Source organism: Anser cygnoides, chromosome 10 (genome assembly GCF_040182565.1).
Source record: "Anser cygnoides isolate HZ-2024a breed goose chromosome 10, Taihu_goose_T2T_genome, whole genome shotgun sequence".
Lineage (NCBI taxonomy): Eukaryota > Metazoa > Chordata > Aves > Anseriformes > Anatidae > Anser > Anser cygnoides.
The window spans coordinates 22,267,239-22,293,964 of NC_089882.1; the positions used below are offsets into that span (position 1 = coordinate 22,267,239).

Below are 26,726 nucleotides of genomic sequence, written 5' to 3' on the forward strand. Positions count from 1 at the left end.
GGACCAATTACATCTTCCTCTGCAGTGTGCTTTCAGGGGCATTTGACCAATTATAACATGATGCTTGAGGAGACAGTCTCATAGTTGTAGACTAGAGCTGACTTGTACACAAAAAACTCCTCCCTGCATCTCCTCCACCCACCCCACCCCCAAAATGAAAATTTTTGTCACCCTTTGATTACATGGGAACTCGCCTTAGAACCAACCTAGGCCTGGTGTGGGGACAAAATCCCACCCAAGCTTTTCTAACTGAGGCTGCTGAGGGTGTGTTTGCTCCTTGGGCAGCTGTTGCAGTGTATGAATCCCTTGTAGCTTCAGTAAAATAAGACATGCCAGACTTAGGTGCCTGCAGCTCTGCCTGGTGCACTGCTGTATGAGGTGGCAGAGAGCAAGCAGACGTCGTGGAAGGAGGCCTTTGGCACTGCTTGGGGTCAGAGGAAGCTGCTATTGCTGCAGTCCAGGCTGCCCTCATGCCAGTTCACTGATGGACAGGGGAGTGAAAAGATCACAAAAGGCATAATTTGCATGTTTTTCTATTCAGGATTCTTCTAGTGACATTTTAATGGTCACTGTAACTTGCTGCAAATTAGGAGTGAGCTGACTGGTGGACTTGAAGCAAGAGAAGAAGACTAAAGACCAAGAGTCCTACTGTTATGGAGATGGGCAACGCTGTACCAGCAGAGGGGTTTCTCGGGTATGGCATGGCTGGGGTTTATGGATTCTACACTTCTGACAAGACCTTGTGGTAAGGCTCAATTAAAGATGGTGCTTTGGGGGGTTTATTGCAGGGGCTGTTGTGGAGGGGTACTTCATAGCTGCCACTGATGCTGAGGTGACCTGGTGGGAGAGGATTTTTCTAGAGGAACAGAGGAGTCTGGAAATGCTAGTTGGGGTCCTCCTGTCCCATGCTGCCACTAGCTCCTGGCCATTTTGCTGCAGTGGGATGAGGTCATGGAGTGTCAGCATGACCAGGCAGTGACAAGCACAAAGAGAAATCTGCCCACGCATAACCCACAGCTGTGAGGCTGTCACACAAATCTGTGAGTCAGGTTTACTGCATCAGGAAATGATGTGGAAAAAGCCTGTTTGCAATTTAAGCATTTACATCACCCAGGTGAGAAATTAATTAATAGGATGCTGCTATTTGTGAGTTTGCTATTTCATTTAGATGGGCTGTTCTTGTTTTTTTCCCATGGTGGCTTCAGTCAGATGGGGTGGTTAGTTTGGTGGTAATTACAACCACATTTGTCAGTGAACCAAAAAACGTACTAAGTGAAAAAGGACCCAGTTCTGCAATATCCATCTGCATGGGCAGCCGGTAGGTAATTTTTCAAATATAAACACTTGACATTAACTTCAGAAAGATTATTCTAGCTAGTTTTAATGATATGCAGTCCTTGTTAATTATCTCCGTTTAAACAATTCTGAGCTGGTCTCTATGCTGTAAGCATGCTAGCTATTTGGAACTGTTCAACTGTAGGTTTGCTACAGTTGAAATGCTGAAATAATTCCTTGGGAATTTATGACACCTGCAAATGCATCTTAGTTTTCCCAAGTCTAACTGCTAAGATATGCTCGCTAAAGCTAAACTGCATACTGTGTTGCACAGACTCTTTACAAAGCTGCTTTTGTGTATGTGATTCGTATGCGATATTTTAATTTCAAGTGTGCTTACTTCAAGGTGATTCTACCGAAGTACTTGTTTGGCTCTGAATTTGATGTATCATTATCTAACATATCAAGTAGGCATGATTTATATATATAAAACCGGTCTATTTTTAACTCTAAATATTATTCATTTTCAGTGCCAAATAAAAATATTTTGGAAACGGACAAATTCTTATTTAACCACTTAAATATATCAAACTGGATAAACTGTTAATCTCCAAAATGACATTCCAATCTGAATCCTAAGGCTGTCATCAAAAACTCGGAATCATGTTGTTCTGTCCTATTAGATGAAAATACTGCTACAAAGTGTACTGTAGATAAGATTTTCATTGATTATTTTTGAGTGTTATTGTTACATTTCTGTATAAGTTTTTGCTGAATATAAGTACAGAGAGAATTATATCCTTTTTAATGTTTGATAATTACATATTTTTTCCACTTAAAATAAGGTGTATAAAAGTTTAACTAGTAAAGTAAAACTTTGCTCTTATTCAAAGCATTTAAGATGACACAGCCTATCTTCCGTTAAAAAAAAAAATCTAACTTCAGACCTTTATAACTTCATACTCAATATGTTTAATGTATTTCTCTTCTGCAACACCTTTTAGAAGTAAATTGGTGACAATTATTTAAGGTATCTACAAGAAAAAAAGATCTGCTGTTAACAGTAGACCCTAAGCTCTGTTCACTATTTGTCCTATTTTAAATTTTCTAAAAGGAAAAGTTTAGTAAGTTCAGTCAGTATTTATTTTTCTGCAAAGTAAAATCAAGTAACATTAATGTAAACATATTTAATGTTAATACATAAACATTAACTTAATCCATTAAACCTTCATGTACCATGGCACTGAATTTATGGCAACCTTGTAACTTGAAAATAGCATAGCTTGCCAGTGACAGAGGAGTCAAAATCAGTAAGTACATCTGAAGACAAGAGAAAAGTTCACAAAATAAAAGCATAGTACTTGAAACCAAAATGCTACAGTACGGTCATACAGGAGCTGTTCCTTAGAACCATGTAGATAGAACAATTGTCACTAAAACTCCCTCTAAAAAAATAAAGTGTTTTGTTAACAACTACTGTCACCTGAAGTTAAGTAAATCATACCAAGTAGCACAAAATACAGTAGCTGGAAAATGCAAAATAATTTGGTAGACCCATCTAATTCTTCAGCATTGCCATGCAGAAATCAGGAAGGATTTTCTGTTCCTTCCTTAAGCCTTTTTCTTTTTTCTTCCAGTGTTTGTTTAAATACTTTTTTCAAGGTATTGTAAACATAGGGTCCATTTTCAGAATCGAAGCTTGTCTAATAAAAGGGAGAAAATTGAGTTCAGTTGTTAAATAGATGTCATATAGCAAAATGCAAAGTAGATGACCAACATTTTTTTAAATCAGTTTTCAGATTTATCAAAGAAAATATGTGTTGTGTTATGGAGTACTTAATACTGAGTATTTACAATTTTTTGCTGACTAAACATTAAAACAAACTAACCGGAGGAGAAATGTCATGATTGTTTTAACAGGTGGCATGTCTGTAGATTTACAAGAGATTAGGAAGCAATGAACTTTCTTTTCAAATAATTTCACCTGCTAAACTGCAATGTAATTTTAGAAAATTATTTAATCTGATGAAAATAGTCCAAGTAGTCAAGGCTACTCCCAATGCCTAATTTGTGTCACCACTTAGAAATTATCTTTTCCCTAATGTGAAGAAGTCTGTGAATTGGAATTGATCCAGAAATAGAAAAATGAGATTAAAGGACTAAGGCTGTAGTGACAGAATGTAATTTTGTTGAGAGTATTTCCCATCCTTTATGTAGGCTGGTTATTATAAAATATAAACTCTGAAATAGATAGCATGAGTACACTAAGTGTGAAGGAATTACTGTAATTTTTAACACAGAGGACTGCTCTGTTGATTTACCCTACATGATTTACAACAAATAAATATGATGTCTTGGACAAATGGTTACTTGCCTTAGTGAAAGCTTTAATAGCACGAGCAAGTAAGGCCTCCTCCACATCAGCTGGTAGCATTTGCAAGTTCACCACACAGTGTAAAATACAAAGGATAGTCTGACACTGTTCCTGGTGGGTAAAAAGGAACAGCAGCTCGTTAGAAGAAATCTTTTAAAGAAAAACATTTAACTTTCCATTTTTGTTAATTGCTGTTCAAATATCAGACTGTGCCTTTCTGTATTGAAACCTTCAGGTGTAGGAGTTGGGGAGAGAATTTTTACAAGCCTTAAGAGCTTCTATGTAATTGTTTCAGTCATGATGGGAGAAACTCTTCTCTTGTGTATCTCAGACTATTCTGGAAATTTCAACAAGGTCAGGCATTCTTCTGGAGACCTGGCATTTCAAGGTTCCCAACACAAAAAGCACAACACTCACATGAGGTGGCACAGAAAAAGTGAGATTAGATCTTTTCAGTCTCAAATGCTATACATGTTAGCTCTTTCCCCAGCTAATGTAGCATGATCTACATCTCCTTCTGCCCTACCAAGTATCCTTCACCATGAAAAGAAGCTTGCAGAGAGACAAGGATGTATATAAATGGAGCAAAAGTATCCTTGGCGCTGCTAATTCCCATCCCTTTTCCAAGGGGGATTAGAGGTTTCTATTTTTATAGATTAAAAGTGTTCTTTATTTTGATACAAACAGAAATTTAAAACTTGACAGGGTGGAAGAAACATGACATTTTGAGATGAAGAATTCTGAATGTCATGTCATGAAAGTGGTCGCTGTGCACAAAGTCTGCCCACCTACCGATTAGAAGCTGTATTCTTGGATATCTAGAGGCTATTAAAAGGGGTCCTATCTTTTTCACAAATACTTTGGAAGCAATTCCCAAAGAATTATGAAATGAGTTTGTGTAATTAAGAGGTCAAGAATAGAGATTTTTTTTTGTGTTGTTTTATTTACCCTGCATCTAGCTCTTTGGGGTAAGCACGATTAAGTGATTGTGGATCAGAAGTACCTGTTTCTCATTTCAGAATACAAATGGCCACAGTTCTGAATTAAGTAAAGGATTTTGGCCTGCCTTCTGTTTCCTTCAGTTGGCAAATTCTTCCTATTCCTTATCCAGTTCTTCCGAAACTGATGGGAGTATGTTGTTTGCACAGCAAATATGACAACTGTTAAGCGCAGCTGACAGATTTGACATTTAACAAAAGCCATACAAAAGGCAAAAGTTTCTTGTCTTTGCCCCTGGATCTCCAACTGGAGAATTTGCAGGCATACAAATGAAGTTGGGCTTCTACCAAGTAAGTTTCAAAGATAACTCAGACTCTTCTTATAATATTCATCATAGTAGTACTGATTACAGCTCGTACTATTGAATATAAAAACAATCCTCATTTTGATTTTTAAAGAAATTGAAGTTGCCTTTAGAAAGTACAATTTCCATGTCTAAAGGCAATAAATGAATAGTTCAACACGTATTAACGAAGTATACTAAACAGTAAAATAATGGATTGACATATATAATATCTACCTTTCTCAGTAAGTTAAGTGCATCTTGTGATTCTATGGAATTTTTTGCCAACATGTCAATATCATCTTTGGATATAATAGGTTCTTTCAGTTGCTCAATCCAGGACCACATCAAGCTACAGAGGATGAAAGGATCTCTCTCAGTACAGATTTTATCCCAAGCTCCATCTCGAGAATTCAGTTCTTTCTTTAGGAAAAAAAAAAGGGGGGGGGGGGGGGGGGGGGGGGGGGGGGGGAAGAGGGTGAAAATGAATCATCTATTTACTTTTACTAACATTCTCTTTGATTGTAGCAGTACTTGGCTGCTTACATTCCAACATGAAAAGAAGACTTAACAGTTCCAAAAAAATTATTTCTTTTTTTCTTTTTCTAAAGCATCAACATTAATCAGCAGTAATACAAGTGATCCTTTAAAACAGAAGGATGACATAAGTAGTACAGCTCCAAATCTCCCAGTTATCTCCTAGAATATGTAAAATAGCTTTGGATTCCTACTTTAAAACAAATGTTGGTAGGAGGATTTGGTTTTGAGAATAAGCAATTAAGTTTCTACTAAATACTTTTACACACAGAATCCTCCGATTAGTTCTGAGAAAGCACTGGTTAAAAACAACATAGCTCTAACTTAATATCTGTAGTACTTTTATGCTATCAGCAATGAAGTTAAGCTACAGATAATAGCATCAGTTTTCATTAGTCTGTAAAATGAATGAATGCAACCAGAAACAATGTTCTAACCTCCAGTTAGATACCAAAATTTGTAGGTTCACTTCGTTTACTATTGAAAGAGCTGGTGATAACTGACAAATACAATTATTTTCTTAACCAGAGCATAAATCTGTGTCTCAGCTCTTTCAAAGCATGTGGTACCATTTTTGCCATTCTAGGAATTAACCTAGGTGAAATATTGCAGAATATACAACACTGAGTCAAATTAAAAATTACCTGCCACATTTCTACCTTCTGCTTCACTTCATCCTCTTCCAGAAATTCATTTATATTTGCAAGTGCTTTTGCTGCCAAAACTCTTCGGCCTTCCAAACTTAATTCTGACTGCAGAACAATGTGTGGAATTGCCTCTGACAGATCTTTGCTACCTTGGCTTTCGCATCCAATGGAAAAGTTCACTTTAGAAGAAGAAGAAGAATCAGAGTCCTCGGAGACATAGACTTTTCTGCTGTACATATTAGTCATGCGTTCTTTTCTGTGACCGATCTCATTGGCAAAATTTTGCCTTGGTGTTCTAGTTTCCCTGGAAGTGTGGATAGATGATAGGCCTGAAGAAAAAGTTCTGCTGCGTTGTACTTCTTTAGTAGAGTTCCTTCTATGATGAACTGAAGATCCATCTTTTCGCCCATCCAAATTAAATTTAGTTTGACTCCAAATTGTACATGTATTACGCACTAATGCTTCTTTGTTTAAATCCAGCTGTGGCTTTTGGTCATCTGTGACAGAACACTCCTCCCCACTGTTCTGCTTAAGTTTGTTGCACCGTAATATCTGAGCAGGTACAGTCCACGCAGTTTCTGCTTGTTCTAAGAGAAACTCGGTTCTCCTTAAATCTGACTCGCTATAGCTAAGACGCCTTTTCACATGAGTGAGAGGCTGAAGGCAGTCGACGTTCCTTCTTTTCCAAAGAGGATCACATTCGTGTGCCAGGGAGAAAAGACAATCCTGGGTCTCAAAGGTGGCCGAGTGGGCGTGGGAGGAGTCCGACGTGTCACTGTCTTGCCTTGCCAGTTCTCTATCTAGCTGTGCAGACACCAGCTGAGAAACAGTCTTTTCAATTTCAGCTGAGAGATCCGGTATATCTAACAGTTCTGCTTCTATCACTTGTCTATTTTCTGCCAAGTCTAGCAACAGTTTGCAAACTAGATGAATGAGTTTTGGCACGTGTTTGAGATGCCTGCTCTCATAACCATGGAGCAGATGTCTTTGGCGGGTCAGGTACTGGGACAGTGTCACCGTGTGTGCCTTGGGCTCGCAGCATGCAAACACATTTCTCAGAGGAATCAAAAACTGAGTGAATTCTCTGATGCATAGTAACTGCCCTCTAGTCTGAATAGAATTAGGCCTTTTTGCTCTGACAAAAAGAATTGCTTGATCAGCTGTCATTCTTGTCGCAAAAACTAAGTAGCAAGCTACTAGAACACCTGGGAAATATAAACACAAAAATTAGCTGAAGAAATATCAAACTGCAACAAACATTCAGAAGAACCATGGAGTAAAAATGAATGTAGGTACGGATAGAGGTTTTGTGCCCTTTATTACCTGATGCTGCTAGGCAAGTATAGTTGCTTTCCTTGGACCACAAGATACAGTAAACCCACTCTCACTACACTTGAAGTGAGAGCTAGTTTCTCACCACAGCATTTCTAGGAGTTGCATCATAAGTGAACACAGGAGCGATGGTGGCTTCTACAGGAACAACTCAGGCAAACGAGTCTTGAAAGAGCCAGGAGTAATTGAAATTTTAGGTGAATTTTTCCCATCAAAAGAAAGCTGTCCCATTTCAATGTAACAGGGCATTATTATACAGATTCAAAAATTTTCAAACCTTACAGGTTTCTGTTTTTATATATTAAAACTGATCTCTTCCACCACTGACAGATCATTTTCACAAATTTGTTTAGCATTTTTAACCACTTTATAGATGTACATCTTGCAATGATATAGAATTTAAATCATTAATAAGTTATGACAATAGGGGGTTTGCATCTTCAGAAAAACAATTCTGTTGATCTTGCAGTAGAGCACTTACCTGTCCGACCCAGTCCTGCATGACAGTGAACAGCTACCCTTCCTTCCTGCAACGCAAAAGCCATGACTTTTACCATATCAAGTATAGTAGTGAGAGATGCCACTCCATAATCCTTCCATCCAAAATTATAAAAATAAACTAAAATAAAAAGAGAGAGAGTTATTCGCTTTACTGAATGTGAAATTTTCAGTACTATATGCAGGGGAGAGATGACTAATAAATGATATTATTAAAAACGCACAAAGAATCTTAGGAGAATATGACTGCATATTGTTTGCAAGAGATTATTTTCCTATTTCAGAGTACTTTTGCTGTTTCACTTTGATAAATACATGACGCTAGCAAAGATTTGTCAAACTCAAATTCAGCTGGAATGTGAAATATATAACAAAGCGGAGTGATTCATACAAAAATTACTGAGCTATACATAGGTAGAGCATAATCTTTTCTTTTTAGAAATAAAAGCACCGCTTCAGTCCAAAGCTCTTTCTTATACAGAAGCACTTTTCCTCATCTCAGCATTTGAAAATATAAAAATTCTGTCATTACAAATGTCCTTTAATCAAAAAATGTTCTATAGTCTAGGTAAGAAAACCTGAATTATACCAGAATTTGAAACAACATTAATGTTTTATATGTTTGGGAACTCAGAAGAAAAAAAAAATAACCAGCTGTTGTCCTTTCTTTATTCTAAATACCTGAATGTAAACCCTCTAATATCACTCTACATATATACAGTATTGGATAATGTGTTATTCACTCTCAATTATATTTGCCAAGTTTTATGTTTACAACCTCTTTTGTACAACATTTCTTATATAGCTGCTTTTAATACATGAGAATTCAAGTAAAAATATCTGGTGCTGAAGTGAATAATTAATGAGGAATGGCAGCAGGAGTGAACTTACTTCCAGCCTCCATGAAAGCTTCAGGAAGGTAAGTGAAACCACTTTCTTGTTCCAATGGATTCCCACAGCTCGCATGCTCCCCAGGACGCTGAAGGTTAATTATGGTTTTTATGCCACATCTTAAGGAAGGAATAGATGAGTCTAAGCATTATATGCAACCAAAATCTTATTATCCCTTATTTTCAGAAACACACATTTATTCTTAGGGGAGAAAAAATCTTTATACTGTTGCATCAGTAAAATGGAAGGATCTTTAGCAACAACCCAAATCTGTGCTGAAAGAGAAAATGGATTGGGAATTACATTAGTAATACCTACAATAAATAATGAGTAAATGTTGTTACCTTTCAAACTGCTCAATAATGTTGTACTTTTCAATTAATTCTGTTGAGGGTCGAGCCATAGCCAGTATATTATCTGTTATCCTAAGAAATCAAAAAAGTAGTAGTTTTTATTACTGGTACACTAATAAAGATTATAATGATATTATTAATAATTTCCCCGGTATGAATTTGCTACGATAAGATTACTGTGTGATTTTTAAGAAAGACAAACACGTTGTTGATTAACTAGAAATGATTTTTCAAAAAATTCTACTATCATACAGCATTAGTGGTAAATCCTATTAAACTAATACAGGTATTACATATCAAAAGACCATTACTTGAGCTATTTAAATGCCAGTCCAATTAACATATTAAAAAATTGCTTTGAATAAAAATCTGGACTGATCCCTGTTTGTCCCTTTAAGGCTTGTATGCTTTTCAATAGCATTCACTGTTACTGTTAAGAATTTAAAAGATATGTTTCACATGAATAATACTGTATATGAATATGCTTTTTTGAACATATACATTATTTCATCTCCAGTAACTGTTTTTACTTTGAAATTCTATTATGACGATGTTTTAATTCATTTGCATTTTAAATCTTAGCAAGAACTGTCTGTAACCCAGAATATATATGTGTGTGTGTGTATATATATATATATATATATAAAATTCATGACAGAGAGGTATTTATTCTTTGGGATCTGAACCAAACCTATTGGAAGTACACAGAAGTCTTTCATCATTTTTACTGGGCTATGTACAATGGCTATTATGGTTTACTGTTAATTTGTAATTTTGAATCACGCTATCATTATGTTTTATACTTAACTTGGAAGTGGTTGATTTGAAAAAAAAATCTTAAGTATGATTCTCTCATTTAATAAATATACTGGATCCAGTTACATTTAGTGACAGTAAATGCTGCATACTACCAAGAAGAGTAGAGCCCTTTAATGGCTTGCTCCTGGTCACTCCATCGAGCTGGGTTCTCGTACTTGCAAGCACGTCCACCGCACGCCATGGAGCACTGCATGTGACCAGGAATGACATGGCGAAGGCGCTCCCCTACTTTAGTGTATTTTGCTGTTGGACGCCTTGAACTTCCTATAACACAAGCAAAAGTACTTAGTAAGGAGGCTTACAAATTCATTTCCACCTTAAAAGCATCTGTTCAGCCTTAAATCGACAAAGTTACAAAGAGCATACAGATATGAAATATATAAATTTACAACTCATTTTTCAACATGGACTTTAAGGATTCTGAGGAAAAAAAATTGAAGTTGCTTTTTCTCACAGCAAATTTGATCTTTCTGATGAAGTTATAGGTGTGTGATAACATGTGCAGCAGAACAAATGTCACTGTCATCTTCCACCTAAAATCAAAAATAGTTAGTTGTGCTCTTGGTATATGTATGAAGGTGTGCTTCCGTTTTATCTGTTCTCTATAACTGAGCTGTTAGTGAAAAGCATGTATTAATACTCAAATACGAATCTATGAATGAAATACAAAATACAGAAAAAAACGATTTTAAACAGTATTTTATGCATATATATGTAATACAATCAACAGAGCAAAAGCATACGAATTGAACAACAAGAGCAACAAAACCAGAACTGCCAACAGTTTGAATGAAAACTACTTTACTCTTTTTTTCAGGAAAAGTTGCATCCAGCTCCTCGGGGCTCAGAGATGATATCGCCACCATAACGCGCTGAGTTGATGATGAGAGTACCTCTACCACCGAGCTCCGGCGCCTCTGGATTATGCGGAGAAGGGGATCGGAGGAAGAATGCCTCCGGCCCTGGAAAAAGTTGCTAAAAATACTCGCAGCTGAACGCCTCCGGGGTGAGCCCTGCATGACTGACCAGCCCCAGTGACAGTGTAGCAGGGTGCTGAGGATGCGCTGATCGAACACCCCAGTTGTTCCGTGCCGAAGTTGCAGGGATGTGCAGCATCCTCCCCGCTCCGGCAGCCAGGAGGCAGGGGCTGAGCTGTCACCATAGTAACTCGCAGCCAGCCCCGAGGCAGTGAGATGCTGTAGGGGCTGGTCCTGGTTGGGACAAGCTGTTCCGCCGCCGATGAAAATAGTTGCATTTCAAGTAGATAATTTTGGAAATGGACCGGGAACAACCAAAACATTTTCCGTAAACAATGTGAGTATTTTAGTTGGTCGTAAATAACATACATTCAGAACCCGCTAAGACACAAAATAGTATATTCAAAAGAACAATCAGAATGCAGTTGGGGGCTCTGCTTCCTGAGAAATCTGTAAGTACATTATACTCCTCCACCTCTTGGGTTAACATTCCACAACCACCTCTCTCCCTCCACTTAGTTGCTCCAAAATGCATCATTAGCTCTGTAATGATTGGGATTAGTGTGTTCCTACTGAAATGGCTCAGTACATGATGAATTGTAGACTGTTCGCTTGGGACCATTCATATCTTCAACAAAACACAATTTGTTATTCAAAACAAAAGGCTTATTTTTTTTCAGGGCACAGCTCTTTTATTAACCAAAGCTGTTAGCCCTAGAGACTGAGATAAAGCAGATTATGGGGAGGAGAAGATGCATTGGTTGAGTGCTTTAGGCTTATGAAGGTAGATATTAGGTGGCAAATTGGCTCCCTCTTTGCTTCTAGCATGGTAAGAAAGAGCTGGCCGGAAGGACTGCTCAAAAACAGGACTGCTGTTTTCAAAAGCACAAAATTCTTATGCAACTATGTGGAGAACAAACTATAGAAATATTTAAAAAATAATTCAAAAAAAAAAAAGTCATCCCATTGTTTGTACATTAGACTGAATGTTAAAGTGGAAAGCCTGGGGAAATAATGAAGAAAACACCACAGCTTTGGTCAACTGACAAATAAATCCTGTTGCATTTTCCTAAGGATATAATACTATCGTCAGTCTGTGTTTGATTTTTTCTTTTGATTATGAAAACAGGAATTCTTAAAGAGGAATTGCATATGAGAAAGCTCTCTTGATAAACATTCCTCAGGTAAACATGTACTGTTTTCTTCTAGGTACTGAACAGGAACAGAGTGACTGAATTTTGAATACTGCTCCCCAGCTCTTAAGACATGGTAAGGTTTTCTGTAGATACCAGGCATTAATCATCAGTAGTGACGTGATATGAGAAAAGGAAAACGTTAAAGCTGACTGTTAGCTGTCGTCTCAAAGATCTGACTATCCTAATAAAGCTGATATTAGGAGATGAGAAAATATTCGAATGTGTTTTTATATTGGGTGTTAGCTTGAAGAAGAAGGAAGGAGATGAAAGAGGCTACTTCAAGTGCTACCTATATCCAGCAAACGCAAAAAAAATGCTTTCCAGTTAATTATATGGCTTTCTTATATTTAATTCTTATTCTTTCTCTTCCCAGAATCTTTTTTTCAGGATATATTAAATGATGGAGTCAGAAATGAGCAAGATAAAATGCTGCACACCATATTTTTCCATTGAATCTACCATGATTTGCAAGTACTCACCCAAAGTAAGACTTGAAATATTTTATTATAGAGTTCTTTTTGTTGAAGAGTTGTTTGTACTTTCAGAGAGCAAGGCGGTTTCTGAACATGGAAATGACATAGTTTCTTTAATTAAGAGACTTGACAATATGGAAGTAACATAAAAGCTTAAAAACACATCACGGTGATAAATTTATGCAGTTTGTTTTTGTTAGAGACACTTTAAGATTATAATTTGATAATAATACATCTTTTCCCTAAGCACTTTTTATGAATGGCATATCAGAGAAAGTTATTACCTGAACTCATATTTGCAAGATGTACGCTGCTCTCTAGCAATGAAGAATATGGTAGTTCATTTTGCAGCAAAACTCCTGCAGCCATTGCAGTACCTGTTGAAACAGTAGTGTGTTCATTGTAAGTCTACAATACACTCAAAAAAAGCAAAATAAAGCTGAGTTGAAGTTGAGTACTTGACACATGGTTGTAAAGTTGCCCCAGGCTTAAGATTGGGGCAGTCAGACATGGACTGTACTTTGTTTTTGATGTGCAGTCATCTTAAAATTCAACTGCTTCACTGTCTGCCCTAGCAATTTGAAGTTTAGTTAATTGTGTATTTCTAGCTCCAGAATCTGGCTGACTGTGTACTTTATATGGACTGTGTGCTTTATATGGACAGGAGGCACTCAACTAGATGCCGTTAATGTAATGCCATCTTGATTTTCTCAAATTTGTACAGGTAACCATACAACTGTAAACCTTTAACTGGAACCTTCCAAGGGGCAATTCCAGCAAATCTAATGATACCAGAATGGCAGCACTATTTCTAAATCATACCATTCATACTTTTAGTTGATACTTGCCCAACAGACTATCCACAAGGTACGTGCTTTCTCTGCTCTCCTCCCTCCATTCTTTGTTTTTGGTATGATGGCAAGTTTGAAATCACATATATGAAGATTCTCTTTTAAAAACAAAAGTGAACCCAAGACTTCGTCTAAGCAGAAAACATATTTTAATACAATTTCTAATACAAAACAAGTCATTTTCTGAAGAGACTGTATCTGACAAAGAGAACTAAAGGAAGGCTGTAAACACGAACACATCAGTCACTGTGATGTGTAAGTAAACCAACTACATGGATCCTGACTGAAAATGTTTACACATTAAAAGATCTCTTCCTCTGATCTCAATAGTAAAATAGTTGCAAATGTAATATTAAAAATAAAAAAAATATTATACCAAGTTAAGTGTCTCCGCTGTAACTATTGAAACTTTTCTAAATAGACAAACCTTCTGTCCCACGTTTTGCAAAAACAGTATCAGAATTTAGCAGCATAAATAGTGTTTTAAAAGATTTACTAAAAATATTGAAAAAAATGAAAATAAAAAGTAATGCGGGATTATGTGGTAAACAGTCCAGTGCTGTGTTGAAATGAGGTATTAACTGCTTGCTGCTTACTGTCCACTCTTTATCTATAATTCTGCATAATTATTTTAAGTAAGTATCTGAATAGAGGCACATAAAATTTCATTAATTGGTATTACACTATCTGCCACATAGTTGAATAAATTGAAATTATTCTTCCAACCATGCTTATGGATTTTATTCCATATCAAAGTCACCTAGTACAACTCTGTCCTTTTCAAGATGCTTGAAGGTGGGAACTGAATATACACGCCCATTAATAACCTTTTAATACCGCTGCATCAGTGGCCTCAAAAAGATGAGATTTGTGTTTGTGAAAGCCAAGAGGCCTTTCAAAACTTAAGTGATGTTAAGGAATGCATTTCTAATGTAAATCTGTATATTATTAAGAATATTCATTCAGATCATTCAGATGAATCTTACTGTAGACTAAAGGGTATCCTGAACATTTTCTGGTCAGCTACTTGACCATCTGACTGCACTTTTACAAGTCAGTGCCTTTAATAAATAGGCAGGAATACAGGCACAACTTGCATTCTATTTTGAGCTCTAATTACCTTAATTACCTTTTTCTTTTTTTTCCTTCCCCAGTGGCCTTTGAAATCAGTAATGTATGGCTTTCACGATCACAGGAAACTCAGCAGCTAAAGAAATATTTCTATTTCTCAGAAATTTCTCTCAAAAATCTTAATAGCTTTTCCAGATAACATACAAGCATTTGAAAGAGTCAGATGTAATCATACGGATGGCAGAATCGCCACCAGTCATGCTGTTCTGACAATGAATGGTAACTGCCAGAGAAAACCAAGTCCAGTCAGGCTGTGTCCCACTAAACCAGGACACAGCTCAAGCTTCTCTGTATGATTCCCCCATGGGGAGGAATGTGGGTGAAACACCTATATCCTGAAAAGGCCATCATCTTTCTCTAAAATGTTCCAGAATTAAAGCTTCAAGCTAAGTTGGAAATCTGGCATTTCTAACATTTGTAGTTGAATTTACAAAGTACCAGATTTTTTTAACAAAGTTTTGGATATGCAATATAAAGCACTTCATGAAATTGCTGGAAATAGAATTTGATTTCTTGAGCTTTTACTGGAGGCAGTGTTTTTTTATGTATGCTAGGACTGAGTTCAGGCAACTCTTTCTGAATCTATAGTTCCATGAAATCATTGCTTTTTTAATATTTTTCCATAGTCTGTATCTGTGTTGCAAGAAGTGAAACAGCGCACTGTGATTTGTTTGAAAATATAAGTGAATTTACTACAGAGTTATTTAATCACAAACTAATAGGTTGCTCAACACAGACTACAGATTCATATAATATTTGTGCTGCACCTGTCTGAACAATATGCTTAACAATACATGCAAATAATTTTCTTGAAATATGGAATAAAGAATATGAATGTTATTTAAATAGAGACCGAGTTTTCCAGACATACATCGCAGGACATGTCAGAATGAATACTGTATTATAGAAAGTCTCCATTCAAAACTGAAGACTTACACACTACAGCAACTTGCTACCTGCAACTTACTGGTAAAATAAGGCTGCCTGGAACAATAAATGAAACCAAACATCTTCTGTTAGTTACTGTATTTCACAGACATTTATGTATGTCTGTTTAGTTTTCCTATTTGCTGGTACCCAGTGTTAGACAGAAGAAATGAGATGAAATAGTAGAGATATTTCTATCAATCAAAATTACTTTCCTCTTTTCTTTTTTTTAAACCAGACTTCAGGCCTTTACAGAAGAGGGAAGAGATGCAGACGACATACCTACAATATATAAAATACTAGCAAGATTGCTCAAAATGGCAGAGGGAAACAATGTGTTATTTTTTTAACAAATTAGTCCTCCCTCAAATTTTTTAGAAGATAGACCAAATCTGTATTTCCTGTTCTATACGACCAGGCAATTCCAATCATCTGCTTTGTTGTATATTTTTCTGAAACAAACAAACAAAAAGTTAAGTAAGATTGTGGTAAGAGTTTACAGAGAAATGATGCACTCCCTTGAACAAAGGTAAAAAGTTTTATTTTGGGACAGGAAGTACTATTTCAGTGTTGTTACTACAGGGAGGGGTATTACCGTCCTGCAGATAAAAAGAGTGTTAAAAGTTAAAATAGTGGCTGGGTAAAAGAAACAACTCTCCTGTTTTTTCTCTATATAATGTATTTTTTAGTTTTAAAAAGGTCCTCTTCAGCATTTTGTTCATCACGTTAACACTTGATAGACGCTAGAGAAAAAACAAGTCTCAAATGTTATTCCAGGTCATGTTCCTTATTATCTCCCCGAGGGAACGGAGTCACGTGCCTTGTGGCAATCATGACACCACCTTAATCAGATCCCCTCTGTTATCTGGGTGACATGCATTTCTATTGCCATGACAGCAAAGAGGCTGGCCTTTTAATCCTGCTATCACAATTTAAGAAATGGAACGGTGTCTTAGGTGATGTTCCATCTCTTTATATTTTATCATGGGAAGCAATGTCATTAAGCTTGCATAAACACCACAGGTAATGCAACCAAAATGTAGTAAAAATAACATTGATGATGGCTGACTGAAGTAAACAGCAGAACCCCATTGCCCAGGAAAACAAGTGTATATTGAAATCAGATATCAAGCCCTAAGGGGATATTTCAGCAGGTCCCTCTAAGGTGTGGATTTTGTACTTGTTTTGGTGTCTAATTATCTCATTTCTTTTTTCTTTGTTTTTGAGCAGACCAGTCCCTAACAGAAGGGATGTATCAGCTTTTGTTGCCTGTTGGTAGCACTGCTGATTCACCTGTTGCACTTAGTAACAGATGACAGCTGTCAAATATGCATCATCTACGCAGAGGTGAATTTCTTGCAGAGGAAATAGTATAGGCACACTGTGCTGCCTTTGGTGAGGTCAGTCTGTGCTCCCACTTTCTTTTTAAGGAGTGATGCAGCCTCTGGTCTATGTCCATTTCCTCTGGAATGAAAGAGCTTCTCTTTGTGAAGATAAGGTTAAGTAGCAAAATGCCATGCAGCAAGTAGGAAAAGGGAGAGATCAGGGATCTGCAACTGGTGGGCAGACTTGGCCAGGAGGAGCATACAGGAGGCATGCCTTCCTGGTTCACAAGAGCATGCAAAAAGGAAGATTCTTTTGTAGAATTTTATGACCTGGAAATCAGTGGTTTCCAGTCACTGGGCTGAATTTTTGCTCCAAAATGAAATGAAAGAAAGGAACAACGTCTGATGTTTTAGCAGCCAGAAAACAAGCCCAAAAGTGCAAAGACAAGGGCTGGTCCCAGTTTACCTTAGCAATTAATATGGTTATTTAATAAATGCAATTACTATCTTTAGAACATGTTTTCAAAACAGAAGAGCTTGCAGTCAAGACTGGAATGATTACAGTTGTGCCAGTTCAGCCGCCAGCACAAACAGGAATCCTCTCCACACTTCTGTGGAGCTGTATACTAATAGTGGAGTCCCATTTCTTCAGATTTGTACGGATTTGGTAACTAGAATATGACAGCAGACCACATATTCCAAAAGATTAGTTTTTATGTTAACATGAGAAACCTTGGATAAGCTTTCAAGTTTTTAATGTTGGTGTATAAGAAAAGCTATTTTAAACCTCAAATATATTCATGTAATAGAGGTAAATGCTGATGCTTATGCTTGTCATATAAAATGTGCGGGGATTGTTTTCTACTATTTTCTTGCCTTTTAAAATGAATTGTTCTCTCCCGTTGCATTCACATATAAGTGACTAACCAGTGGCCAATTTTTAAAGCAACAGCTTTAAAATTTTTAAAGTCAACTGCAGATGCAGGTAGGGGCCATATTAGCTTAGCACCTATGCCCACCATTAAAATTAAACGTCATTAAAATTCACCCCGTGGCCTGATTCTCTAACTACTTATCTTCTTCAGTAGCTTTGCTTTTGTGAGCAGTCCCATAGAAGTCAACAGGGTATTTGTATAAATGGAAGATTACATGGGATAAAGTTTCATTGCCAAAATGCAAAGTTCTGAAAACTGCACTAATTAATTCACGTAGCTGAAGATAACTCAGGTAATTAAGCAAAAATATGATCATGTACTGAGGACTGTTTTATAGTTAATAAAGTGGTTAGGAGCTAATAAATTATAACTTGGTCATTAAATTCAGGTTTTACATCTGATAATATAGGCAGATCATTAACATTTTTGATAGAAAAATCTAAGTACACTGAGGGGTAGTTAATGACTTCTACAGGAAGCACTGGTAAATGAAATCATATTTAAAAGTACAACACACTATCTAATTTGAACATTGCCAGAAATAACAAAACATTTATTTCTAAAGTTTTAGAAAAATAGTAGATAACTTTTCTCCTTAAACTTGATCATTATGATTAAGTTTCTTGTTCTAATGCATATTGCAGTAAAAAAAAATCACTGATAAGACCTATCACAAATACTTAAGCTACAAGTAAAAGGCTTGAAGGCAGTTAGCCTTGAACACACGTATTTCAGTAGGCACACACCTCCCTTCCCTAGGCTTGCTTGAAATTTGAAATGTTTACTACCTATGAGCAAACGCGAGAAAATCAGAAAAGGAAAATAAACGCAGAGATATATGACAAAGGGAAGATAAGGTAATAACTTGAACACATGTTCAGCTATATGGAATTTATACAGCAGAACAATACTACAGCTGTTGTCAAACTGTGGTGATTTCACTGGGAACGCAACAAAAACTAATTTTTTTATGTCGATGAGTTGGGCTGTTGCTTTTTTTTTTTTCCTTTAGGAAAAAAAATTCATCACTTCTTTTAATTAAAGGTGAACATCATTTAATCATTAAGCATGATATTTACAAAGGACTATAGCTCCTTTCATGTACAAAAGAGACAAAAGAATATAATTCATTAGAAAATTATGTAGGTGTTGCTCTGGTGATTCAGTATTTGCTATTAATAGTTTTTTTGACATAAATAGCAAGAAACTGCAACCTAAGATGATGGACAGGTCTACCAATTGACTTGATTCATCTCATTAAGTCACGTCAGCTTTCTGTGATAGTGTTAATGCAGTAGTTAAGAGAATTTATTTTAAACTACCTCGAACAGGTTGGCAACCAGTAATTACTATTGAGAATTATAAAGGATATGGTGTAAAAATGAATAAATTAACTGTTCTACAAAGAAAAATGGGTGACTCAGATATTATGGATCATGAATATCATGTTTACTAAGACTAGTAGATTTGTAAGACTACATCCAGAAGAATGAAATATTGTCAGCACTTCTGAATGCTACTGAAAGCATTCATAAGTGGAAAAGTTTTAAAACTGAACTCTAAGACTTAAAAGAAATTATTTTTATACTGCAGATAGTCAAAACCAACAAATTTACGTGAATTTTAATATAGAATTTCAGTAATTTCAGTTTAACATCTTACCTGTTACCCTGCAAAAAGAGTGAGTGAGTGTTGATCCCTTCATTGCTGCAGTATCAACTTCAAAAAATATATTGTAGGGACTTCGCATTTACAAAAGAGATGCTGAATGGTGTTTACACAGTATTTCCTGTAGTTAATTGGATTCGTGATGGTAATCTGGGAGGAGCCAGTAACTATCTTTTCTTAACTTAAGACTGTATGAGGAATGCCTTACAGACGATGCAGATAATCGTCCCATAAACTGCTTTCTGTGTCTGCCTAGATTTTAAAGGGATTGAGGCAAGCAGGCCACACCAACCTGTTTCAATAACTGAATCCTCCGTATCGTTCTGCTTCATCCATTAAGTTCACCTCATTTTCCTGTTATCAACCACAAGTAAATGTGTGTCTATATGTGCCAGACCACTAAGCATACAGTTACAAAAATCATTTGGGGAATGTACCTTAATTGCAGTTAAACTGATACAGTAATTTTATAACAACATAGAAAGAAACTAAGTCTCTTGTTCATATCTGTGGTTGTACCCTGAACAAAACTTACTATTTTTCAAATACTATCATTAAAGTATGTAAATTGAGGGTAAATTAACTGTATTAAATTGAACACCTCAAAAGCAGAAGAAAAATAAGTTCTGAATGTAGAGGATGTGATCTACCGAAAAAAAACCACACAAGGACTTTGATTTAACTAAGGTGAGCTAAAATAAAGTAAGAAAACAAGATAAATAAAGTAGGATATGATATTCTATTTTACTAAACCAATTTCAACTACTAAATATTATCTGACAAGAAGAAAGGCTTTTGTCTATTTCTACAGCTTACCTACACGTTTGTTTTTTTTCAGAAAAGCTAGTTTTAATTAAGTGCTTACTCACTATTTGTCATTAAAAATATCTCTCAATTACTTAGAGAAAAAGAAAGTACTAGTGCAAGCTTCTGTGAATGGGATGTGTGTATTATTTAAACAAGCAAGGACAGCAAGCTACAGGAGACAACTCGAGACTAATGCCAACGTACTTGTGCTCTGAACTGAACACCTGCCTTACTTTGGCCAATAGAGATGGGGCATATGACAGGACTATATTGTTTCATTAATTTTCCAAAATAATTTTGTAGCGAAATTTCACCATTTTTGCTATAATAATTGCAGCAAAAATCAGTATGAAAAAGAATCCAACTACTTTTCCATAGAAAAATTAATGTACTGAGAACAGAGAGAAATGAATTTAAAAGTCCTTAAGATTTCACATCTAGTTTCTTACTACTGTTGCAGGGATGAAAGAAAATCATGGGCATTAAATAAACTGTAGCCTATAATTTTATTAAACAGAAAACATCATTTATGTACACATATAAGGACGTTTGTGAAAAAAAAATCTTAACTAAAAATGGGGCTTCAGAAGATTTGTATGCAATTTTGGAAACCACTGGGGTACTTTAGAAAATATGGTTGACTATTATTCTCTGATCACTTATCTTCAGTTAGATTTTTTGAGTTTACATTTACTGTTTGCTACATGTCACTATAAATATATTTATTTTACAAAACTAATGTTTTGTAAACACTAGAAATATTTACATACATTTGAATATAAATGTGACTGTAAAATGAGACAAAAGCCACATAAAAGCATCTTCCTGGGGAAAACAGGCTTTTTTCAAGGCTCAAGTATGTCATTAAGAAATTCTACTTGCAGTTTTATGTTTTAATTACAAAAAGAAACTAAATATGCTGTTTTCTTCCCTGAGGAATTTTACCTCACGAAGAAACCAGGTAGTGCTATGTTCAGTCTGTATTTTATTTTTCAACAGATTCACCTCCCAAAATGAATGCTAATTGAACCCAAGATGAACTCAGTGCCAACTGCATGATATTCTTTTAGTTCTTCCAAGTGTTTATATTCCTTTTTGTAGCTGAAAATACATAACACATGCATGCAATGGAAATGCTTTTTTAAAAAACAAACCTATAACTATTTAACTATTTTAAAATTATTTAATAACAGCCTGTAACTATTTTAACTAAGGTGTATTATGTAGCCACACATTCCTGCTTCTGTAACCTATAATGTGAGTGCATATTGTTAAAAACTTGACTGAAGTTCACTAATTTGAACTTTAAGGTTAGAAACCTGGGAGCTGTACTTGAAATACTGCAAAACTGAGTTTCGCCACTTCAACAACAACCAATACAAAGAACGTTTTCTTCCACTACAAAGTAAGTTTTCAAAATTCTATGATTTTACTCTTTCATTTAACAGCCTAAACAGAGCGTGCAGCCTAAAATCCTGTGTCACACGTCTGTCTTTAATGGCTGGTAGCGGTTTCAGGCCCGCAGGTGCAGCACCCGCAGCCTCCCTGGCGTGCAGGTGGAACAGGAGAGCTCCAAGCCTCCGAACGCTGTCCTTATAGACAAGAACCAGCCAGCAGCCCCACTGCCTCCAGCAGCCCCACTGCCTCCAGCAGTTAAATGACTGGCTGTAGGCACGTGGAATTGCACATTTACTTTGGTATCTTGTGGACCCAGGCAGAAACCAAAGCACGTCACTGCTTTAGAGGCCTGGCAAGTTCCTGGGATATAGAGAGCTTTGGTAGAAACCTGCATTACAATCATGGAAAATTTAGGTCAAAAAGAATTGAAGGTCATCCAGCCTGCTCAAGGCAGGGCTGACTTCCAGATCAGACCAAGAAATGACAGTTTCCCTCTCTGAAGAGCCCTGCCCAAGTAACACTCCAACAGCAGCGTCGCTTCTTGGTTTCATCACCCATTGTCTGTCCTCATTACAAAAGTGGCTCTAGAAATCATGGTCTAAGAATTGGGAGTAAAAGGACACATTTTTCAAGTGTTAGCACACAAAAATGTGTTAAACAAGTGGAGCATCTGGTAAAACATTTTGTAGGAGTAAACGGAGGAAGTTAGCAGATTTTTTAGTTGACTAAAGAACAAAGAGCAGTTCGGAGTAATTAAGAAGCACTGATTAACTGAAATTTTTAATAAAAGTGTAGTCTTTTTTTTGGAAAGTTCCTAAATGCTCACATTTGAGAGGCTGTCTCTGACATAACTTGGTGATTATTTTCATATGGCTAATACCACCGCACTGTTTACCTACGTGATTCTGGAGAAGGGTTCAGTCTTGGATACTTTCAGTTCTTGGTGCAACAGCCTGCCACTTTGCTGTGTCCATCTGTAGGTCTTGGAGATTCGCTTGGTTGTCCCTTCTATTTGTTCCTGCATTTGTACTCTTCGGTACTAGCGGCAGTTTATTCAGCTGAAGAACTGATTTTTTTTCCAGTGATCTGCAAAGTTTAGCTAGTTCCAGGAATCGGTGCCAAACATGTTTGTTCAGACTTGTCATCGTATTTTTGTCAAGACAAGGCTTTGTGCTAACTGAGGATGACTTTTTGGGGGAGTTAACCATTAGGCTGAAATAATTTGCCATTTCCACAGAAAGAATACAAAGAGTAGGTGGGAAGCTAGTGACTAAACTAATAATCTTTCTCTCTCTCTCTAGGCTTGGCATTTTCCTACTTAAACAAAATGAAGAATCCCAAATCCTCTGGAAAATTCTGTTGAACTATGATTGCTCTTTAAAGATATTAATGAGCTTTTTAGGTAAGTAGAACGGGGTTGCCAGGCTTCTGGCAGTTTATTTCTCTGGCATTGTATGGGCTGTCACATGGCTACTCTGTAGTGGACTTAGTGAATCCACCTGTCCTATGACCCTAGGTACGAATTTATCAGATTAGGCAGGTAGAAAAGTGTCTCACAGTGATCTGAATGCAACTGGGATGTTTGATCATCGTTTAGACTGCAGTGTTTTCATTGCTACATAGAATAAGAACATTAAATTATCCTAAAACTTTAATAAAACTTAATTGTTTTTAATTTTACTTTAGCACAAATTACGTATTTAGATTCCTAGCTGGCTTGGTACATTCTCTGTTTCATCTTCTGCTTTTTTCTCTTCTTGTAGTTTGGGTAATAAAAATCAATTAATGATGCATTATTTTCGACTTGCATTAAAACACTGTAGGGAATGCCTTAGTTTTGTGCAGGGACTGCTTTAGTTTTGTGTAACTTTAAAACTGTATGAAATTTTATTAAGGATTTTTTAGAAGCTTTGCTTTTAGACTTTTTTTCTGTCCCTTAAGCACAATGCAATAACACACAGCAAATCAATCACAAAAGCAGGGTCAAAGCCTATCATTTGTAGACCTCAAGTACACTGGCAGTGTTAAGAGTTGTGAGACAAATACATGTTTAGATCCTTAATGAGATCCCAGAGCAACAGCCCACCTATGATCCCCACCTTCTTTCATCATCTGTACTTCCTACATAAATTCTTTTCCTGTTCTGTTCCACTGTTAGTTAAAATTGTCAATAATAAGATAAAATGGAAATGTGTGAAGTGTTAGGAAGGAGCAACACAATAATATGAAGATTTCAATTCAAAAGACAGTTCTAAAACTGAAGAATTGCATCAAGCATTATTTAAAGGTCATTCAGTGGACTGGCAATGTAATAGGTGACAACAAGCCTAGGGAAATAACCTAGAACCTCTTTTTAGCCTCAGGCTTTGAAATGAAAGAAAAATTGCAGCTTAAATTAGAGATTTAAAAAGGAAAGGGGAGGTGTCATAGGGCTAGAGCAACCCAGTTTAGCTCTCCTTTGTGAGATGGCTTGTTTTCTGGCTGTATGACACAGTGGCACCCAGGTGGCTGCAAAGCCCACATCCAATAACTTTGGGTTAGTAGCTCTGTCTTTGAAACAGCCAGCAAATGTCAGGTTGTTGGAAAACAGAGAAATTAGGAAAATAATTCCTTCTTTCATATATTTTGTAACTTTTGAGGAGCTACCAACTTGTGAAGACCCTTGCAAAAGCACTGCTTAATGTATGTGTGGTTTCTAAGAAACACTGGTCCTACTGTGAGTATGCAGAGCAGTTGTGGAGGATATGCACAATAAAGCTCAGGTGTTCAAAAATGGCAGATTTGGTAAAGAGGAAATGTTAAGAAAATGAAGTAGAGCTCAGGTAGCCAGTCCTTTTCGGCACTTTATCATGTGCTTTTTCCTAAGGAACAGAACGGTCAAGCTCTGTAACACAGGGGACTGTTTGAGTGAAGAACCAAAGGAAGTTAATAAAGTGGCCAGAGATCAAGAGTTGCAGGTGGGAGATACAGCCACCTGCAAGTGATGTGTTACCTCCTTCTTGCTCCTGTGATAGGATTAGGGCCAGGAAACACTTCAGTGCAGAGAAAACTGGTATGTTTTTAATGTATGTTTCTAATTTACAACACTAATAGACTACCCAAAATCAGGAGCAAAAATGTTTAGAAATTCTTATGCTTTCTTGAAAACTAACCACAGAATACAAGGCTAGAAGTTATTTGGGTATTGTTTATGTGCTTAAGCAATTCTGCAGTCTGAAGCTTGTTTCACAAAGCAGTGAACCTAGTGAAACCTATGCCTGGGTAGTTGTATCAGAGGAAGAGCTGGGAATTACGGTGGCTCAGGCAGCACCCAGCCCCGGAGGGAGGGAAGGGTCTTTCCATAACCTGTCACGCACCGGCTCACCAACAGCATGTGGTGGTGACCAGTGAGGACTGAATTCATGTTGCGATGCACTGGTTTTAAGGAGTTACAGGAATTAACTACATTGTGCAGCCACTGAGTGCTTTGAGGCTGGCAGTCAGCACAAGCCCTCCAGCTCTGCACAGCCCCGCAGCGTGGCACAAAACACTCACCTGGGGCTCTTCTGGGTTGCCTTGCAAAGCAAGGGGAAACGTGCCTTGCCTTGTTGGACCAAGCGTCTTTAAACAAGTCTGTCTGTGATTGAGTGATATACTAGCATGAAGCAAAATCAAAGTAAGCCAGGAAACTGTAGTCTGCATTCAGAAACTGGGAGGGTTTTGCCACCTGTAAAACCACCTTGTACTTTATCTGAGCACTTGCAGTCCATTTAATTTTTTCATGGTATTTGTTGAGCCGCCCTTCCCAGCAACTGAAATTTCACCCAACTCAAATTTCTACCCATGGCTCCTCTCATTTGTAACTTTACTACTATTATAAAAATATACATATACTTGCAATGGTATCATTGGATTTATGATGCTTAAGTAAAATGTTTACTCAAGCATGTGGCAGAAGCGCTCTTCAGACCAGTTATACTGCCACTCAAGCGGTCACCTAACGAGAGGATTACCCTGCTAATTATATCTCCCTGGTGGTATTCTTGCCGTATCGCCCTGAAGACCGTCTCCCGAACTTGGTTTGTCTTTGCCTTACACGTGTGGCTCTGTGCACGCTTTACATAAACTACTGATGAGAACAAGAGACAGAAGAATGCTTTCAAGCAATACGTAACTGCAAATACTTATGTTTGTTTTGCGCGTATTCTTCTGGGATTAATTACTTCACAGATGTGGTGTTTCATTTCACTAATTGAGGTGCAGGCCTCCCCAAAACACGGCTCTTTCTAAGAACAGCGAACCAAGGAAGGTACACAAAGGGAAATGTTTAAGCCTAGATCACTAACACATGCGGTAATCTCTTCTTTTTGTTGATCTTCGAAGAGTATAGCTTCAGCCTCTGGGCAAAAGCACCGACAGCTACTAAACACCACAACCCCGATGCACGGGAGCGGGTCTCCGAAGCTCCAAAGGGGGCCGAGCTTTCTGAGACCGGGGCGTCGCCGCCGCTGAACCTGAAAACGGGGCCGGAGCCCGTGGCCGAGGGGACCCCTCCGGGACCCGCACCGGGGCTATCCGGTTGCTCCCCGGGGAGCCGCAGGCCGCCGCGGCGGCGCCCGAGCAGCCCGCGGGTACCCGGAGCTGGGCCGGGAGGGGGGCGCGGGACCCACCTGGGACCCGCCGGGCTCCCGCCGCGTCCCGCCGCCGCCGCTCCGCCGCCGCCCGGCCCGGGGGAGGCGGCGCTGGGCCCCGCGCATGCGGGCTGGGCCGCGGGGAGGGCGCGGGGCGTGAGGGGGGGAACGGGAGCCGCGGAGCGGTCCGGCCCGGCACGAGCCGGCATGGCGTGACGGGGCTGACAGGGCCCGGCTCTGGGCCGCGCTGCAGGGCCGGCAGGGTCCCCGCGGCACCACGGCGGCCTTGTGTGTGGTAAACGGCCCTCGGAGAGCAGGGCTCGCTTCTCCGAAGGCAGCGCTTGTATAAATCTGAAGTGGCTTCAGTGTGGCTTGGTCTTGACAGCATTCACGTTCCTCATTTCCTACGGTACCTGTACG

General features: G+C 37.8%; 1 protein-coding gene and 1 long non-coding RNA gene across 17 annotated transcripts in view; one reads left to right on the forward strand and one right to left on the reverse strand.

Moving 5' to 3' along the window:
- The window catches only part of LOC106040087 (uncharacterized), a 43,053-nt gene extending 16,718 nt beyond the window's left edge, over positions 1-26,335 (forward strand). For 8 of the 12 annotated variants that reach the window (XR_010833856.1, XR_010833855.1, XR_010833857.1 and 5 more), the window contains 9 exons: positions 542-745; positions 8,751-8,864; positions 10,826-11,322; positions 12,195-12,254; positions 12,555-12,665; positions 13,379-13,521; positions 21,609-21,703; positions 22,998-23,098; positions 24,563-26,335. This is a non-coding gene — a long non-coding RNA (uncharacterized lncRNA). Of the gene's footprint in view, positions 1-541; positions 746-4,760; positions 4,939-8,750; positions 8,865-10,825; positions 11,323-12,194; positions 12,255-12,554; positions 12,666-13,378; positions 13,522-15,801; positions 16,093-21,608; positions 21,704-22,997; positions 23,099-24,562 lie in introns of all 12 variants that reach the window. The other 4 variants (XR_010833861.1, XR_010833854.1, XR_007157583.2 and 1 more) reach the window with 4 other exon arrangements.
- PTPDC1 (protein tyrosine phosphatase domain containing 1) lies at positions 2,396-26,437 on the reverse strand. Of its 5 annotated transcripts, none has more exons than XM_048046135.2 (10): positions 26,346-26,437; positions 12,939-13,031; positions 10,101-10,272; positions 9,181-9,261; positions 8,837-8,955; positions 7,929-8,066; positions 6,113-7,320; positions 5,169-5,354; positions 3,650-3,760; positions 2,396-2,978 (listed from the first exon to the last, which is right to left on the reverse strand). In XM_048046135.2, the coding sequence occupies exons 2-10, from the start codon at positions 13,021-13,023 to the stop codon at positions 2,862-2,864; spliced, it is 2,217 nt and encodes a 738-aa protein (XP_047902092.1). In that variant the 5' UTR covers positions 13,024-13,031; positions 26,346-26,437; the 3' UTR covers positions 2,396-2,861. The 5 variants fall into 5 exon arrangements, with proteins under 5 accessions (XP_047902092.1, XP_047902091.1, XP_066859004.1 ...); XM_048046134.2 differs by lacking the exon at positions 26,346-26,437 and adding an exon at positions 22,596-22,762; XM_067002903.1 differs by lacking the exon at positions 26,346-26,437 and adding an exon at positions 12,661-12,741.
- Between the last annotated feature and the right edge of the window lie 289 nt (positions 26,438-26,726).